This window comes from Artemia franciscana, chromosome 6 (assembly GCF_032884065.1).
Source record: "Artemia franciscana chromosome 6, ASM3288406v1, whole genome shotgun sequence".
Lineage (NCBI taxonomy): Eukaryota > Metazoa > Arthropoda > Branchiopoda > Anostraca > Artemiidae > Artemia > Artemia franciscana.
This window is the reverse complement of record NC_088868.1, coordinates 25,549,513-25,568,859: the sequence shown is the minus strand read 5'-3', so window position 1 is coordinate 25,568,859 and position 19,347 is coordinate 25,549,513. Positions and strand designations below refer to the sequence as shown.

General features: G+C 36.1%; 1 protein-coding gene across 1 annotated transcript in view; it reads right to left on the bottom strand.

Moving 5' to 3' along the window:
- The window catches only part of LOC136028528 (titin-like), a 524,102-nt gene that overhangs the window by 108,641 nt on the left and 396,114 nt on the right, over positions 1 to 19,347 (bottom strand). The window contains exons 50-51 of the mRNA XM_065706373.1: positions 7,027 to 7,063; positions 2,080 to 2,212 (exon numbers count right to left, since the gene is read on the bottom strand). Coding sequence (XP_065562445.1) covers positions 2,080 to 2,212; positions 7,027 to 7,063 — 170 coding nt within the window. The remainder of the gene's footprint in view (positions 1 to 2,079; positions 2,213 to 7,026; positions 7,064 to 19,347) is intronic.

Sequence of the window (19,347 nt, the reverse complement as noted above, 5' to 3'; positions counted from 1 at the left end):
CATAACCCTTTGGAGCATGTTGCATTATTTGTTTTCATATCTAAATCCAGATATGAAAGTTTAGGTTGCACATAATGTAGCACAAGCATTACGAAAGTATTTATTGAAATTATGAATCCTGTTATTTCAGTAAAAGCGTTCATTCCTAGTTTTTTTTTTATTGAATAATAATTGAAGCTTTGTTTTAGCCTAAATGGTAAACATTTGATCATCTATGGGTAAAAACTGGGAAATATAGCTAATTCCAAGAAAATCAGGGGTAGTTTTGTTGCTGCATCAGCTGGATGAGTTTTGGTTATTCTGTCGCTATAGGGTAAACAAAAACCAACTTTCCGACACCAGGTGTCTGTCTCAGAACGCCAAGTATGTCGTACAGTCCTGCCACACTATGTACAGTTTCCAACACACTTGGCACACTTCCGTCTTAGTCGGCACGCGCCACCCAGAGTATTTAATTTTCGAAAGTGGGCACCCTCTCGACACAAACCATATAATTTTAGCTTCGATAATGGAAATAGTTACTATGTTAGACTAAAAACCTTTGTTTTGCTTTAAAATAGAGTCCTAAAGTCATAATGGCAAACTACGTAATGTTTCAATTATATTAATATAATTTTATGTGAGGTGCTACAAACTAGGGGTGTACATTCAAGGGTTGTAAGATAGGATTTAGGAGGGGTAGAGGTGATTTTTGGAAAAGATTGGCAACTTCTTTTCATACAGTAAACGAAAATGGCAGTAGGTGCATAGATAAAGTGGTGCCACAACAAAAATCATGCAGCCTATACTATGCATTGCTAAAAATGCGCAAGCTATTGCAAGATCCATTTTCCACAATTTGGAAGAAAAAAAGAGCTAAGAGCTCATATGGCACTTGTGACGAGGCCGGACGAGCCAAGAGCTCATATGGTATGAGTTCTAGCATAAGTCTAAGAATCAATAGATTGATTTAAAAGGAAAATTGAAGGTTTAATGCCGGTTGGGATTGAAAATAAGAGCTCTGAGTCACGAGGTCCTTTTAAATATTAAAATTCGTTAAGATCCGATAACCCATTCGTCGATTTTCACGTCCCCTCCCTAATGACGCTGGATCCGGTCGGGATTTAAAATGAGAGATCTGAGTTACGACGTCCCTCTAAATATGAAATTTCATTAAGATACGACAACTTCTTCGTGAGTTAAAAATACCTAATTTTTTTCTAATTTTTCAGAATTAACTATCCCCCCCCAACTCCCCCAAACAGAGCAGATCCGTTCAGGTTATGTCAATCACGTATCTAGGACTTCTGCTTATTTTTACCACCAAGTTTCATCCCGATCCCTCCACTCTAAGCGTTTTCCAAGATTTTAGGTTCCCCCCTCCAACTCCCCCCAATGTCATCGGAACAGGTCAGGATTTAAAGCAAGAGCTCTAAGACAAATATCCTTCCAAACATCAAATTTCATTAAGATCGCATCATCCGTTCGTAAGTTAAAAATACTTCATTTTTTCTATTTTTCCGAATAAACCGGCCCCTTACTCCCCCTCCAGATGGTCGGACAGGGAGAACGGCTATTTCTAATTTAATCTGTTCCGGGTCCCTGATACGCCTGCCAAATCTCATCGTCCTAGCTTACCTGGAATTGCCTAAAGTAGCAAAACCGGGACAGACCGATAGACCGACAGAATTTGCGATCGCCATATGTCACTAGGTTAATACCAAGTGCCATAAAAACGGAGAAAACCAATTTTGCAACTTATTTTGCAAAACTCCAAAAATGTAGAATATGCGCAACGTCTATGAGACGACATACGTCAAGGCGGCAAATGTCCTTGCCAAAGACGCTGTACCTCGTTTTGCGTAATTGTCTATAGCGCCTAATAAATCATGTCCTTCAGCTCTTCTAGACTTTCAAGAAGACGTGGATTTTGGTCTATTCGTTCATATGGCACCATAAAGAAAAACACGAGATGCCGGGTCGGGTCAATGATCAATCAGGATTTACTGAAAATATAATATCGCAATTTAATGTTTAATGCCACGCCCCAGATTTGACACTTCTGGTCATGCACCATCAAAGTAATAAATATTTCCATACCTTTCCACTCTTGGTCCAGCGAATATAGGGCGGGGGCTCCGCTTTAATCCGACATTCGAGTGTAACAGAGTCACCATCGCAGCACCGTAAATCTCTAAGGGGTTGTTTCAACTCCGGGATTGTTTGTAAGGTCCTAAAAACAAAATAGCCTGTTTTATTATAAGGCAAGATTTATGAAACTAATTTACTGTTTTTTTTTTACTGTACTAATTCTTTATTGTAATTTTTACTATAATATGGACAAAAAGACCTAAGGGAAAATGCACTTAAGCTTAGTCAATAAAATAATGTTAGATGTGCTATTAAAATAAGAGATCTTCGGATAAAGGATAATATAAAATTTCTTAGGCTAACCTGAAAGATGAATTTCAAGAAAGACTAAATAAACAGATACTTAAATCGATAAATAGCACACAAGCAAGGGGGTATTCAGGATTTTTTTTTCGGGAGAGGGGTTTAATAAAACAAAACAAGAGCTAAGAGCTCATATGGCACTTGTGACGAGGCCAGAAGAGCTAAGAGCCAAGAGCTCATAGGGTAAGAGCTCTAACAAAATTATAAGAATCAATCGATTGATTTAAAAGGAAAATCAGAGGCTTAATGCCGGTCGGGATTTAAAATAAAAGCTCTGAGTCACGATGTCCTTCTAAATATCAAAATTCATTAAGATCCGATCACCCACTCGTAAGTTATAAATACTTCATTTTTTTCAAATTTTTCCTCTCCCTGTAGCCCCCCAGATGGTCGAATCTGGGAAAACGACTTTATCAAGTCAATTTGGGCATCTCCCTGACACGCCTACCAATTTTCCTCGTCCTGGCACGTCCAGAAGCACCAAACTCACCAAAGCATTGAACCCCTCCCCCCAACTCCCCCAAAGAGAGCGAATCCAGTACGGTTACGTCAATCACGTATCTATGAAATTTGTTTATTCTATCCACCAAGCTTCATCCCGATTCCTCCACTCTAAGCGTTTTCCAAAATTTCCAATGTCCCCTCCAACTCCCTCAATGTCAACAGATCTGGTCGGGATTTGAAATAAGAGCTCTGAGACCTGAATTCCTTCTAAATATCAAATTTCATTAAGATCCGGTCACTCATTCTTAAGTTAAAAATACCTCAATTTTTCCAATTTTTCCAAATTAACACCTCCAGCTCGTCCATGGAGATTGGATCCGTTCCAATTATATCAATCACGTATCTAGAACTTGTGCTTATTCTTCCCATCAAGTTTCATCCCGATCTCTCCACTCTAAGCGTTTTCCAAGATTTCTGTTTCCCTCCTCCAACCCCCTACGTCCCCGGATCCAATTCGAGTCGAAAATCTAGCATCTGAGACATAAGATCCTTCTATATATCAAGTTTCATTAAGATCTGATCACCTATTCGTAAGATAAAAATATCCCAATTTTCACGTTTTCCAAGAATTCCGGTTTTCCCCTCCAACTCCCCCCAATGTCACAGGTTCTGCTCGGAATTTCAAATAAGAGCTTTAAAGCACAAGATCCTTCTAAATATCAAATTTCATTAAGATCTGATCACCCGTTCGTAAGCTACAAATACCTCAGTTTTCCTTTTCCGAATTACCCCCCCCCCCCCCAAACTCCACCAGAGAGGGTGGATGCAGTCGGTTATGTCAGTCACGTATCTTACACTTGTTTTTATTCTTCCCATCCAGTTTCATCCTGATCTCTCCGCTTTAAGTATTTTCTAAGATTCTCGGTCCCTCCCCCAACTGCCCCCCGCCCAACGACGCTGGATCCGATTGAGATTTAAAATAAGAGATCTGAGTTACGAGATCCTTTAAATATGAAGTTTCATGAAGATTCGATCACTCTTTCGTAAGTTAGAAATACGTCATTTTTTCTAATTTTTCAGAATTAACCCCCCCCCCCCAATTCCCCCAAATAGTATGGATCCGTTCCAATTATGCCAAGTTTCATCCCGATCCTTCCACTCTAAGCGTTTTCCATGATTTTAGGTCCCCCCAAACTCCCCCTAATGTCACCAGATCCGGTCTGGATTTAAAATAAGAGCTTTGAGATATAATACCCTTCTAAATATCAAATTTCATTGAGATCCGATCACCCGTTCGTAAGTTAAAAATACCTTAATTTTTTCTAATTTTTCAGAATTAGCCCTCCCCCCAACTAATTCACAGAGAGCGGATCCGTTCCGGTTATGTCAATCATGTATCTAGGACTTGTGCTTATTTTTCCCACCAAGTTTCATCCCGATCCCTACACTCTAAGTGTTTTCCAAGATTTTAGGTTTCCCCCTCCCAACTCCCCCCAATGTCACCAGATCCGGTCGAGATTTAAAATAAGAGTTCTGAGACACGATATCCTTCTAAACATCAAATTTCAGTAAGATCCAACCGTTCGTAAGTTAAAAATACTTCATTTTTTCTATTTTTCCCGAATTAACCGGCCCCCCACTCCCCCCAGATGGTCAAATCGGGAAAATGACTGTTTCTAATTTAATCTGGTCCGGTCCCTGATGCGCCTGCCAAATTTCGTCTTCCTAGCTTACCTGGAAGTGCCTAAAGTAGCAAAACCAGGACCGACAGACATGAAGACCGACAGACAGACCGACAGAATTTGTGATTGCTATATGTCACTTGGTTAATACCAAGTGCCATAACAACTTGAAAACACATAAAAAAATTGTTTATTTGTATTTTCGTTACGTTTTTCTGAATCAGAGAGAGAAATTAGGGGGAGCGGGTCAAACCCAGTAACCCATTTTCTGGATTCTGCCTTGTACACAAGTAATAAAAATAGGTTAGCAGAAAATAAATTCAAACTCCATGGCGAACATTTGGTACGTGACTCACACAGTCTGGAAATACCTGACCCAGCGTTCAATCCTGGCTGCAATAGGAAAGATACAACAATCTTCGCCATTCAAAGAATTCACGAAAAATGAAGGAATTGATGGATGAGAACATTCCCAGCTTTAAGGAAAAGTAGGGTGTACTCAAATGGTGTTTACCTTGAAAATATAGTGAATTCAAACCGTGACTTATCCAGGGGTGGAATTTCTTATGGGGCTAGGGGGCAACTGCCCCTCTCATAACTCAGTTGGCCTCAAAGACTCCAGTTCTTCCCCCTAGCTGAAATTTAGTTTCTTCAAAAACTTATCAAAACTAAGATAAGTCTGCATAATTCAAGCATCTAGAAAGGGACCTGTTTTTATGGCACTTGGTATTAACCAAGTAACATATAGCGATCGCTAATTCTGTCGGTCTTTATGTCTGTCTGTCCCGGTTTTGCTACTTTAGGCACTTCCAGGTAAGCTAGGACGATGAAATTTAGACCATTAAATTAAATTAACCACATTAAATTAGACCACATTAAATTAGAAATAGTCGTTATCCCGATTTGACCATAAGGGGGGGAGTGGGGGCCAATTAATTCGGAAAAAATAGAAAAAATAAAGTATTTTTGACTTACGAACGGGTGATGGAATCTTAATGAAATTTGATATTTGGAAGAATGTTGTGTCTCAGTGTATATCACTTAGTGTACATCCCAAGTACATCCCAAGTGTACATCATCGTTATATAACACCCACGTGTGTGTCCTCCTCAGTTAAAACAGGATATCCCCCACGGGGCTTGAAGAAACAAGTCACGTGTGAATGCGTCATCCTTAATATAAGTAAACATTCCCCTATTACGGAAGAACTAAAGAAACCATGGAGAAAAAAAGCCTTGAAGAAAAAATGTCTTGGAAAATTTCTTGGGATGTCTTGAAAAGCTTTGGAAAAACGTCTTGAAGAAAAATGTCTTAGAAAACGTCTTGGGATGCCTTGAGTTGTCTTGAAGAGAAATTTCGTGAAAAACGTCTTGGGGCGTCTTGAAGAGAAATATCTTAGAAAATGAGTTGGGATGTCTTGAAACCTCTTGAAGAGAAATGTCTTAAAAAACGTATCGGGATGTCTTTAAACGTCTTGAAAAAACGTCTTGAAGAAAAGTGTCTTTAAAAAACTTCCTGCTTCACAAGTGGAATCTAACATATCTTATTACGGAATAGCCAAGGCTTTATTATGTAACAACCAAAAGTAAACAAACCCTATTACATACAAACCAAAGTAAACCCTCCCTATTACGGAACATACGCCTGCATCTCCTGGAAAAATTCCCAATTACGTAACAAGCACCCGCGTCTTTTAAAAAATATTCCCTATGATGCAACAGGTCCCTGTGTCTCTTGAAAAACTTTCCATATGACGTAACATGCACCTGCTGGCTGTCGTGGAATCCGGGGATCGGGCTATCGTGGAAGGTATTATGGCATCACTACTGTCATGTTTCATACGAACATCGATAAATACTTCTAATGGAAATATTTCATTGTGTCTTTGCTTACCAGGCACAACATTGTGTCAGTTTTGTCAGATCGGTGCTTTGACACATTTTCGATGATTTTTCAAGGTGTTTCCTTTACCGTACATATTCTTCAAATGGTAAGTTTTTTCTGTCACGATTAAAAATTCGGTGCATTTTCAATTGGAAAAATGTGCCTTTGGCGTTTTTACACTTATAAGGTTGCGCTATCATATCCTAGGTATCTTGGTTACCCTGGCCTGTATCGAATAGAATACTCAAAAAAGGAAGGATAGAACTTTATCATTTCATTTTCATGGCAGAATTATTGGCTATCAATGTTGAATTTGCCAACCTTTTTTTTGGAAGACAACTTTTTAAAGTACCATTTTGAAAAATGCTCTCGGTTACTTTTTACTTGTTCTTGAACAAAAACCCCATAGAAAAGCTTTATACAATTAACTTGAAATAAGGGGGGGGGGTAAGTAAATGCAATGTTAAGCGGACAAAGTTACATAGGGGTAAAGGGTTCAGAACAATACTATAACCATTCTTGTGGCTATTCGTTCTGTCTAATTTTAATCATAGAAAAAAAAGAGAATAATAAAGTCACTTACCCTAATTTTGTCTGTCGCAGTATCATGTCGTCGAAATCTAGAAAATAAATTTATAAAAAAAAAGTCAGCTATAAAGATCAAATAAAAAAACAAACAAATTTAACCAGTCATGTGACAGCCATGAACCTTTTCTCAGAATAATATTTTAAATTCATAAAATGAATAAGAGGGATCTTCAATAATAAAAAAATTCAAAACGTAATTTACAAAATAGAAAATTCAAGCTCAATGACCCCATGAAATGTGTCCATGGACCCCTGGTCAAAAACCACTGTTTTTGAAGAAGAAGTGAAATTTATGAACCCCAGAGATTGTCCTTGTCTGGGTTGGGAGGATGTCATAAATAAGGATTTAAAGGAAATGGGAACTTCCTGGGAGGGTGTAAAGAGGGAGGCTTTAAATAGATTAGGTTGGAGGAGGAGCGTGCGTAGCTGTGTTGGCCTCAGGCGGCTTGGTGCTGCAGTGAGTTATTAGTAGTAGTAGTAGTAGTAGTAGTAGAGATTATAGCAAGTGTTTGGATTTCGTGATCTCTCACTGAAATAAGGGAGAAATAGAATAAATTAAATCTAGTCGGAGACTCAGGCCAACAAGGCCGAACATTTCAACATTTCGTTTAAAATAAAAATAATCACTTTTCTTGAAGTAAATCCCAGAAAATGACAATAAAGCAATTCAATGTTGAGCTATGCCTGGAAACTTGCTCATAAGAACTATATATGGGAAACAGTTTTAGTGTGTTTCCAAATCTAGATATTACTTTCAACTGACGGTAAGAATAATACTAACATAAAACAAATGGAGCTCTTGAATATAGAGAATGCAGTCAAGTGTATTTGAAAAGTGAATTCCATTTGACAGGGAGTATTGCAACAACAATAAGATCAGGATGTATTCCCAAATTTGGATGAAAGGATTTTTTCTTTCTTTAGTATCTATGGGTGGTCTCTAGTATCCAACTGACACAAAACGAGATTTTCTATAGTGAATGGACGAAAATATACACAATTATTTGGATATTTCACAAATGATATATGAGGTTGTCTAAGAAAATTTTTTTCGTGATTCTGTGACCTACAACTTAACATTATTCATTGGATTTTGATATAGCCTGATAATAAATATCAGAATCTACATTGGTCATACTGATATTTCAATCAATTATTTGTTAGGTCTTCTGACGACAGAGCAACAGCAACATAAAGTTTGACGCTTGAGGCCTAAATCCAAAGGACGTATCTTGTAAATTTTCTGAAAATGAATCACTCCCATTAGCCTCAATTAGGAGGAGGAGCATATGACCTCACATTTTATTCCTCCCTATATTTTTAAGGTCGCTCCCTCTCCTTCTAAAAAAGGAAACGTGGATTCGACGCCTCATGTGCCAGCACTGGCTCTGGAGGATCTTTATCTCTTTTTTATTTGCAAAAACACCCTTGGAAGGGGCAGAATATTTTATTGTTTTTTTTGTATTTTCATTGAAAAAATTAAAAAAAAGGCTCAAAGGATCAAATGTAACCCCCCCCCCCCTAAATTTAATATGTAAATTTGAAATGTTTGGGAGGTACCCATAAAAGTTAGACTCTTCTGCCAATAATTTTTGACACTTCGACCCTGTGATTAGTAAATTTTTGACCTTCTGGGGAGGGAGCCTTGCTCCCGAGACTACCTTCGGGATCTGCCCCTGACTATAGGCTACACAAATATCTTATAGGCTTTTTTGGATCTATTAAAAACATTGCACCAAAAATATTTAGATCGTACTAAGAAAAAAGAAAATACTCTAACTATTGTATAGGTCTTGAGATTCTGAGGAGAGTCCTAAAGCTCCTCATGTGCGTAGTCTACACGCCAACTCAACAGAGTGATGCTATAGAACTGCTAAAGAAGTTACCATTACAACGAATCTCAATGACTTATAAAACATTGAAATGACAACTAAATGTAAATATAATGTTTTCGTGTGGTCCGTATACAGAATTTTTCAATGTCGTCCTAAAGGAGAACACAAAGGGGGAAATTTAAAAAGGGAATTCAGTTGCTGATTTTGATTCTAATTGCTTTAACAGATGGTAAAATGATACTACTATAAAATAAATGAAGATTTTAAAGCAGGGACGTATCCAGGGAGAGGGGGTTACAGAGTTTGATCCCCCTCCCCTAAATTTTTGTCCAAACCGTAAAAACATAAGAAAAATGCATATAAACAATTTTTTACTCATTTTTAAAGTATTTGGCCCCCTTTGTTTTTTTTTCAGGGATGATCATATCGATCGAGTGGTCCTAAAATATCGCAAGAAGGCTCATTATAACGGAAATTAAAGGTTTTAGTGCCCTTTTAAGTGATCAAAAAATTGGAGGGCACCTAGGCCCCCTCCCACGCCAATTGTTTCCTAAAGTCAACGGGTCAAAATTTTGAGATAGCCATTTTGTTCCACATAGTCGAAAAACATAATAACTATTTCTTTGGGGCCGACGTACTCCCCGACAGTCCACGAGGGAGGGACTGCAAGTTACAAACTTTGACCAGTGTTTACATACAGTAATGGTTACTGGGAATGTACAAACTTTTTCAGGGGTATTTTTTGGTTGGGGGGTATAGGGGAGGGGGCTACGTGGGAGGATCTTCCCTTTGAGGAATTTGTCACGGGGGAAGATAAATTCCATGAAGGGGGCGCAGGGTTTTCAAGTATTATTTTAAAACAAACAATGAAAAAATAATCATGAAAAAGTGTTTTCAACTGAAAGTAAGGAGCAGCATTGAAACTTAAAACGAACAGAGATTATTACGCATAAGAGGGGTTCATCTCCTCTAAATGCCTCGCTCATCACGCTAAAGTATTTTTAGTAATTTCAACTATTTATTCTATGCCCTTTGTGATTCAGGGAGCATTCTTAAAGAATTGGGACAAAATTAAAGCTTTAGTGTAAATAGCGAGGCATTAACGAGGGGGCAAACCCCCTCATATACATAATAAAAGTATATGAATATAGAAGTTCGTTACGTAAAATATATCGTAAGTTAGGTATATTTTTTACTAATAAAAACGTTCGCTAAAAATTAAAAGTTCTAGGTGACAAGTTTTTTTTAACTGGAAGTAAGAAGCGACATTAAACTTAAAACGAACAGAAATTACTCTGTGCACGAAAGGGACTATTCCTCCCTCAACGCCCCGGACTTTACGCTAAATTTGTTTAACGTTTTATAAAGTAGAATTGAGAGAATGAGTCAAACTTTAGCGTAATGAGCGGGGGGAGGAAACATAAACCTTAACAGCAGTGTCAGAAGTACAAAACTAATATACACAAGGTTCAAAAAAAGATCATTAAACAATCTGTCAGAAAAGATGTATCGATAGACTAGAAAAAATTCTGACCATATCTTTATTTAGCTTTTTCTCATAATCACTAAACCGACTATCGGCTCTTAAAAAGTTCAAAACACTAGGTTATAATTTTTTACTTCTGAAGTGATGTCGAATGTTAAGTTCTGACTTCTGAGCCCAAAACTCACATATAAGGACTTATAATTCCAAACAAAAAGTCCAAAATGGCAATTGAAAAAGATTTAAAAAAAAATATCACACGAGATAATTCAAAGTCATTAAAGCTAGTAATAGATCACTGGGAATGGCTACCTTGCATGTACACCTATGTCTGAGAGTCTCCTACAGCGCCTTTTATGTCAGCTTTACAACAAAAATTAATCCAATCTATTCAATCATAATCGAAAATACCTATTTACTTCTTCAGATTTTCTCATTACTTTGAAAGCATGCAATAGCTAAGTTTATCATCCTGTCCACTTATTCTACTTACTTGAAACTCTTTCGACTAAACTTTAAATCAATGTTTATAACACGTTCCTGACGACGCTTCCGTGCTATATGAATCACAAATTGATTCTAGTCTATCGATGGAAATACATTGGCGCCGTTTACGTTTTTTTTTTAATTACCGGCACGTGACTTGCTTATACTAATGTAGTGAATGACATTAATTGTTTTACTTTTTTTTACCTTGCAACTACAACGTCAACTTCACAGTGGCATTTTTTAAATATAAACATTATGACTTTCATTTTTGTTGCATTCAGTATAAGCCTAGAATTGGGGGTGTTGAGAAGGAAACATGTTAAGAAAACAATGCTTATTTCATAATATGCAGAATAATTGTAGTTAGCACATTTCGACTGCAATTCCACTGTACTTACCCCACACCCCCCCCACCAACTCTACCCCACCTAAGGTGCAATTATATAGCCCAACTTATATGTTTCCCAAGGATTTTGTCATGCGTTACTCTTTTTTTTTTCAACCCCAGTACCAGTAAACTGAATCAACGGTGACGAATCGAGAAACAGGAGAACAGATGGGAAACATATAATAAGAGCTTTATATTTGCACATTATGGGGAGGGTTGGGGTAAATTATAGTGGAGCTGCAGTCAAAATATGTTTACTACAATTATTCTGCAGATTATAAAGTAAGAATTGTTTCTTAATACGTTTCCTTCTCAACAGTCCCAAATCTAGGTTTCTGCCTTGCGTTCAAAATCTTCCCACTTTTTAGCTGAGGAAGTTTAGAGTGAGCAGAATCAACTTGAATATGTCGCTAAAAAAAGTTGGGATCGGATGACTTGCGTATACTAGTATTATTTTTTTAGTCTAATTCCATTTCAACGAATAGAAAATTGATTGCTAGTTAAACCTTTTAAAGCGCACATTTGAAGTAATATTTTAATAAACGATTACTGCTCGTTTTAGGTTTGACTTTATTATTCATTTTAATTTCTGTTCATTTTATGTTTCAATATCGATTCACATCCTTTTCTGTTCGTTTTAAAATTTGACTTATTTCACTGGTTTGGGGTTTCCAAATATATATTTCATTAAGTTTGGGTTTGTAGCCTAAAATGATTTGCAAGATAGGAATTTTAATGGCAATCTCTATTTTCTCTGAGATATTTTCAGACCTTAATTGTCTCTAATTCGTAACTACAGGTAATCGAAGGAATACCATTATTTCGAAGTCAGTTCAACAAAAATGTCTAGTAAAGCTATGTTTATTTTCATTTATTCGGACCTTAGAAAACAACTAGAGTCTAAAAGTTTTTCATAAGGAGAAGTGTTCTTAGACATAACAGGATAGATATAAGTTTTCTTTTTTTTATATCCAAACACTGAATTATTTTTTAGAGAAATCCAAATACAAAGTAAGCCATTTGATGTAAACTATTCTCTTTAAAGCAGCCCTGTCCCTGTATTCCACAACAACACTATCCCTGATTTAAAGACAACCATACCCCGCCATTCCATGACAGCCAGCAGGTGCATGTTACGTCATAGGGAATGTTTTCTAAACGAAGCATGTGTTAATTGCTTAATTGGGTTTGAGGATAACGCAATCTTGCGTGACTTTGCTTCAGTACCGAAAAAGAGTTCATTGTGTCAATATAAAGGATATTATTCTTTAGTAATGGGTGCTTTTATTCTATTAGATATTGAAGGTGCTAACAACGGTGAAATGAAACCTAGAGTGGCTAATGCTGCTGTAAAAATTACAAAGGGTCGCCGGCTAACCGTAGAATGGGAGGAGATGTTTGCGTGATATGTTATATCATTAAACAAATTTTAGTCGAAAGAAGAGATATGCTTTGCAGCAAAGGTGAATACGATGCATATGCAAAGATTTCGAGACAGATTAAATGCAGTAGTGAAATATATTGAAGACAACGACCTGAATCAATCTATATAAGAAGAAGTAAGTTTGTCAACGACTTGGAGTAAGTTTGTAACGAGATCTTTTGTTACTCTATAATCGGTAATAAAAGTGTCAGATTAAAAATAACTGGATTTAAGAAACAAAAAATTATACGGAATCTAGTAACTTTGGAAAATATTTGATTCTAGATGATGATTCTCTAGAGTTATCTATTCAATGGGAAATATTTTCTCAAAGAATGCTGGAAGATATAGTGAGAAATGAGTCTCTGTCTTTGGACTATAGCACCAAACTTTTACATCATGGTCCAGATGCAATTACTCGATTTGTTGATATAATAATTGAAACAAAACAAAATGGTACTGCAATTTTGCTTTGAACCACTACCTATTCAGCCATTTTGCTAGGCAACAAGAAGTAACTTGAACAAGTTTCATGAAGTCACTCACCCTCCTCCTAGAAGATATTATTTTTCCCCAGTCAGTTTATTTTTGGAAGTGAGACAGGCAACATTAAAAAATGTTTACACATGTCCCATATGTTTGTATACATTGAGCAGCTGATCATCCTGTGAGAATTGTGCTTTCGTTGACTATAAATGACTATAGCAAATTGAAACACATTAATTTTATAATTTGAATCGAAATAGTATTATTGACTTTACAAAGAGATATAATAAAAATGAAGTTACATTATAGTGTAGAAAATGTAACCCTGACTTTGCATGCCAAGATGAATACAAATTAAATCATGACGATCTACTGCCACCTATCCTTTTCGATGGCTACCTATACGTGGAAGAAGAAATCTAAAGGACACAGAGTTTTGTACATACACCATTTATTAACAAACAAATTTACGAACATTTTTAAGCATTACACTCTCAGGACAGTAAAATTTATATAATAAGTTTATGAAAGGGTATTTTTAGCTAGAAAGTCGCTCAATCGAGGCTCATCAACATAAACGGTAAAAAATTCGCTTCAAGTTTATATGCGACACCGGAAAACAAAACATAATAGTGCATGAAAACAACAGCTTTCGGTTGATAAATCTTCTACTTGCTTCCGGTTTTGAATAACAGATTTTCCACTTTGCTCAAAAAGCTTTTTAATGTGAGGCGCGTAGAACGTATAAGGTAGGTCAAAAGGATCAAAAAATTCAATATTTTTCGCTGTTTCAAAGACGCATAGGCAATGCCTCGTCCTTAAAGTTGATGGGCTACTATTAGCAATGATAAGGGTACTGTTAACGCTTTTAATATGGTCGAGGAAATCCAAAGGTATACACTAGGTTTTGTATGTGAACATGTCAGCTCATCTCTAAATCTTTTCAATGCGGAAAATATTGATGTGAGTGTAAAACATGGTTACTAGGAACAATTTTATCCACAACAAGCTCTCTCTGAAAACGTAATTTTTCCAATTTATTCCAGTGATATTATTTCATAGATTTGACTTCCAAATTTATAGCTTTACGTGTCACTGTAAAAAATTCTAATAACGAAAAACCAACTGCAGTCGAGGGATAAACCTATGAAAATTGTATACTACACAATTTGTTTAGACACACCAGTGTCTACATAAATGGATCGTTGATGAGCACAAACAACAATCTTTCGAATTATGCAAGTTTTATACAATTCATATTAATGACTAAAATGCCCTATAAAAAATTGAGAGGTATGCCTATTGGATATAAATATAAAACAAACATTGACACTACCAGCATACTTAGAGAAGCGACAACTAAAGATAAACACCAGGTTGGGAAAATAAATAATGAGATATTTAACATTACTCAATGGTTGCCCTCCAATATAATATAAAATACATGCCAGGTAGGTATTTTCCCATTGGTCACACTTATCATAGTGACACTTGGATTATAGGACACCTCTAAAGAGTCACAAACATCTTCAAGACAGGAATTACAGTCTTCAATTTGCGCTGCATATCCTCTGTGTAATTTACATGGATTACATAATCTACACTTTTCATTATAGTCATCAACAAAAGTACAATTCTCACAGGATGCCCAGCTGCTCAATGTATACAAACGCAATGGACATTTGTAAAATATTTGTCGATGTTGACTGTCTTAAAACCAAAAAGAAACTAGCTGGGTAAATGAATGCCTTCTAGGAGGAGGAGGAAAGAAGTCACAAAACTTGTTCGACTTACTTCTTGTTGCCTTGTAAAATGGCCGTCTAGGTATTGGTTAAAAGCAAAATGACAATATCATTTTGTTTTGTTTCATTTAATATATCAATAAAATGAGTAAAAGCATATGGACCACGACGTAAAAGTTTCATACAATAGTACAAAGACGGAGACTCAATTCTCATCATAGCGTTAAGCATTCTTTGAGATATATTTTCCTTTGAAAAGCTAACTCTAGAATGGCATCTAGAATCTCTTCCTTTGAAAAGCTAACTCTAACATCTAGAATCAGATATTTTTTTCAAAGTCACTAAATTCCTTATGATTATTTTTCTCATATCCAGCATTTTTAATCCTGACACTTTCACTATCAATTATAGACTAACAAAGATCTCATTAGTAACCAAAATTATTCCTTTTTTTATAGATTAATTCAGATTGCTGCCTTCAATATATTTCACTAATACATTTAATCCGTCTTGTAATCTTCGTATATGCAGTATATTCACTTTTTCTACAAATCATGACTGTTCTTCTAACTGGAATTTGCTTAGTGATATAACATATCTCGCAAACATCTCGTCCCATTCTAGGGTTAGCTGGCAACTCCTTTTAATTTCCACAACAGCAGAGGAGTACTCTAGGTTTCATTTCACCATTGTTAGCTTCTTCAATACCCAATAGAGTAAAAGCATCCATTACTAAAGAATAATATCATTGATATTGACACATTGAACTATTTAGCATTACTGAAGCAAAGGTACGCAAGATTGCGCCACCCTTAACTCTAATTACGTAATTAACACATGCTTCGTTTAGAAAACATTCCCTGTGACGTATTATGCACCCGTTGCCTGTCATGGTATGACAGGATATGGGTGTCTTTAAATCATGGATATGGCTGTCGTGGAATCCAGGGATGGGACTGGCATCGGGGGTATGATGGCGATACTATTTATATGAACATAAAATGTATGGAGATAGTTGTTATAAAGACGATCACAAGAGGATTCCAAAAGCGATTATAAAGTAAGAGTAAAAAATCAAAGAGATCTCACTGACTGGTCGCAAAAACCTTCTCACCAGTTGTAAGGAAGAAAACTGGGGATATGAAAGTGTTCCCCCCTAACAGGGGCATACTTTGCTATGGGGCAGTGTAGACAACTGCCCCTGTAAGACCTCGGTCCCCCCAGACACCAGTTTGCCCCCCACAGCTGAAATTTAGTTTCTTCAAAAATCTTCTCAAAATTCAGATAAGCCTGCTTAATTCAAGCATCCACAAAAACGGGTCAATTTTCTTTAGTATACCTTTACTTTTATGGTACTATATGGCTTGTTTTTCAGTTTTCAATGTCGTTTTTAGTTGATTTGAGAAAACTGGCAGCATCTTTGCCACACCCCCCCCCAGGATTTTGACGAAATAACACTAGAGCTAGCAGAAAATTTTTCTTGGACTACCTTCGAAGCTATGTATTTTGACACAAGCGAATTTCCAGATTAATTTTGTGTTTCATATAAGCTAGTGAAAAAAAAAATTGTTGCTCTTGGAATGTAACTATTACTAACTTCGAACCCATTAGAGAAACAACCTATATTTGAAAATATTTTGAAAAGAGGAAGTCCCGGAAACATCCTAATTAGGTGTTTTTATTTTGAGTGACAAACCCAAACTTTATAAAATGTATATATTTTGAGCCAGTATCAAAAGAGGAATTGGCTTTACTATTTAGGGATGCCATATAACTAAAATCGGAAATAATTGCTTATAGTGAAATCTTCAAACCTCAACTTTAAACTTTAAACCTCAAAGGAAACGTATCCCCTAAATCCAGAGCTTTTTAATTGCATGTTATTTCATTTGATACCAAAAGGAAAAGAAAAAGCCTCAGCAGATTTTTTTTTACATAAGCTAGAGTATGTAGCCTGCCTTTTTACTTGCAGCTTTTAATTTTTTCCAGGGGGGTGAATTTCTTTCTCTAAAGCTGTAAGTTTCTTTATATACGATCTGCAAAGCTAAAATTAAAAAATTTAGCAGTCTAACTAAAATTATTAAGCTTATAAATCTGGTAATAACATCTTTTGTGGGCTAAGTGCTTTCTGTAGAATTAAAATTCCTATTATGTTAGGATTGAATCTTAGAAAAAAACCGACATCAGAATAATTCAGTTCTTGACACTTATTTATTTATAACCATTTTCAGAAAATGATTCTAAGTAAAAAGATGTCAAACATGTCTAAACATACAAGGTTTGAGGAGGAAGAGGCTCCATGGGTTTCACTTAGGGTTCTTCATTTAAACAGATTATAAAGTCTTGTGTGATTCACATTTAGACGTAGAATACCCACCTCCATGCCATAAAATCCACCCACAAAGCCTCTGCTCAAAGAGGACTATTTCGATATGTTCTGAATTTTGTGGTATTTTTGCTGAAGCTACAGATTTCATGTCATCCACAAAGATAAATTTTTATGGCTTTTCAAGTATTTCTGATTAAAACAACCGTCTCAAAATTTTTATAATAAAATAACCAGTTTTTTCAACTGAAAGTAAGAAGCAAGATTAAAACTTAAAACGAGCATAAATTATTACGTATGTGAGGGGGGTTGCACTTCCTTAACACCTCGCCCTTTGCACTAAAGTTTTTTTTAGTACTTAAAAAAAGCTAATTATTGTTCTACTTAAACGAACATAGGGCTTTAGGAAAAACAAGAACATAGGCCTGAAAAACAAGAACAAATAAACACGCTTCCGTGATCTTCCTTCTGGCAAAAAATATAAAATCCACATTTTTGCAGATAAGAGCTTGAAATCATTTTTCTCTGATAAGTTGAATCTGATGGTGTGATTTTCATTAAGATTCTATTGATTTTGGGGGGGGGGTGTTCTCCCTTCTTTTAGAAAAAAGGCAAATATTCTCTGTTTCGTAACCTTTAATGGGTAGGACTAAACTTAATGAAACTTATATTTCTCAAATCAGCATAAAAATCTGATTCTTTTGATAAAAATCAGATAAAAATCTGTATCAAAATTCCGTGTTTTAGAGTTTCGGTTACTATTGAGCCAGGTCGCTCCTTACTTACAGTTCGCTACCACAAACTGTTTGATATGATGTCATGTGGAGCCACGGATGTGCCCACGCCACAAATGGTAGTACAGTGTCTTTTGCCCTATTTTGCCACTTAAAATATGCTGAATAATTACTGGCTTGCAAGTCTGTATCCAGGTGCGGAGGGAACTTATATATATGCCCCCCCCCCAGAAAAATTTCTGAGGCAGCTTATAGAACTAGACAATATACGTTTTCCCTAGTTTTGTCAAAACTAAGCTAGAAGTTTTATAGCCAATAGAAGAGGCAAAAAACCACTTTTGTTTAGTCGATGAGAACGCATTAAAAAAGATAATTATACAGTAAAATCTCCCAAAATAATTTATCTTTCGATGCTTCTGACATAATTATCATGCATTGTATTTTTCTTTTCAAGATGAGAATACGTATTTTTAATGTCATTACGCTCTGAATAATGAAGGTATAGCGTTTGGTCGCAATTGAACTTCTGTCTGCATGTGAAAATACTTGCAGTCGGAATCTTTAATGGCCCAAAAAGGTGTTTTTTTTCAAAGCTAATTATAATTTATAGATCTTTTCCACTTTTCAATTAGAGTTTACTACTTTAGAAAATCAAGTTGCTTCAGCTCATATCGTCGTTCAAATTCAAAGAGTATTCAAATTCTAAGTCATGGTTCATGTTAGACACACCGTGTTGGAAGTTCACGACTTAGAGCTGCTATATCGGGTGCAGAATTATTACTCTACTAGAATTCCTAGCTTGAAATTCTCTAAAGGGGTCATCCCCCTTCCGCCACGCGGCGTCAATCTTGAAGTGCCATGTTTGCCACACAGGTCCGACGTGCTAGACACACTTTTGCCATGCGCCACCTGTTGCACTTGATTTAAGATATTCGGCGCCCCTTTGCCATTCGTCCAAAGATCTTCATAAAAAAATATTACGGACATAATTCTTAGGAACACCCTTTTTTGAATGCTTAAAATAGAAACTAAGCTACAAACTACAATGTATTTATCCAATATATATTATACATATAACATACGATACGATAATTTATGTAGGAAATTTATGTATAAATGAAAAGAATGCTAATATTTAGGCACAGCATCGCCACCTGAGAGCAAATGATGAAAGTGATTAGTCAAAATGAATTAAGAATCAAATTAGTTTGTTTCCCAAGAAATAGAATATTGTATACTGATATCATTATTTTAAGATTCATCCTTTTTTGAAGCAACAATTTCTTCCAAGCCTCATATACTACGGTTAAAAGCAATCAGCAAACCTTCCATATCTAGCAAGGGAGACTATACTGACTTTCCATCATACGACCAACAGTAGAAAGAAGGTGACTTATAGCATATAACCAT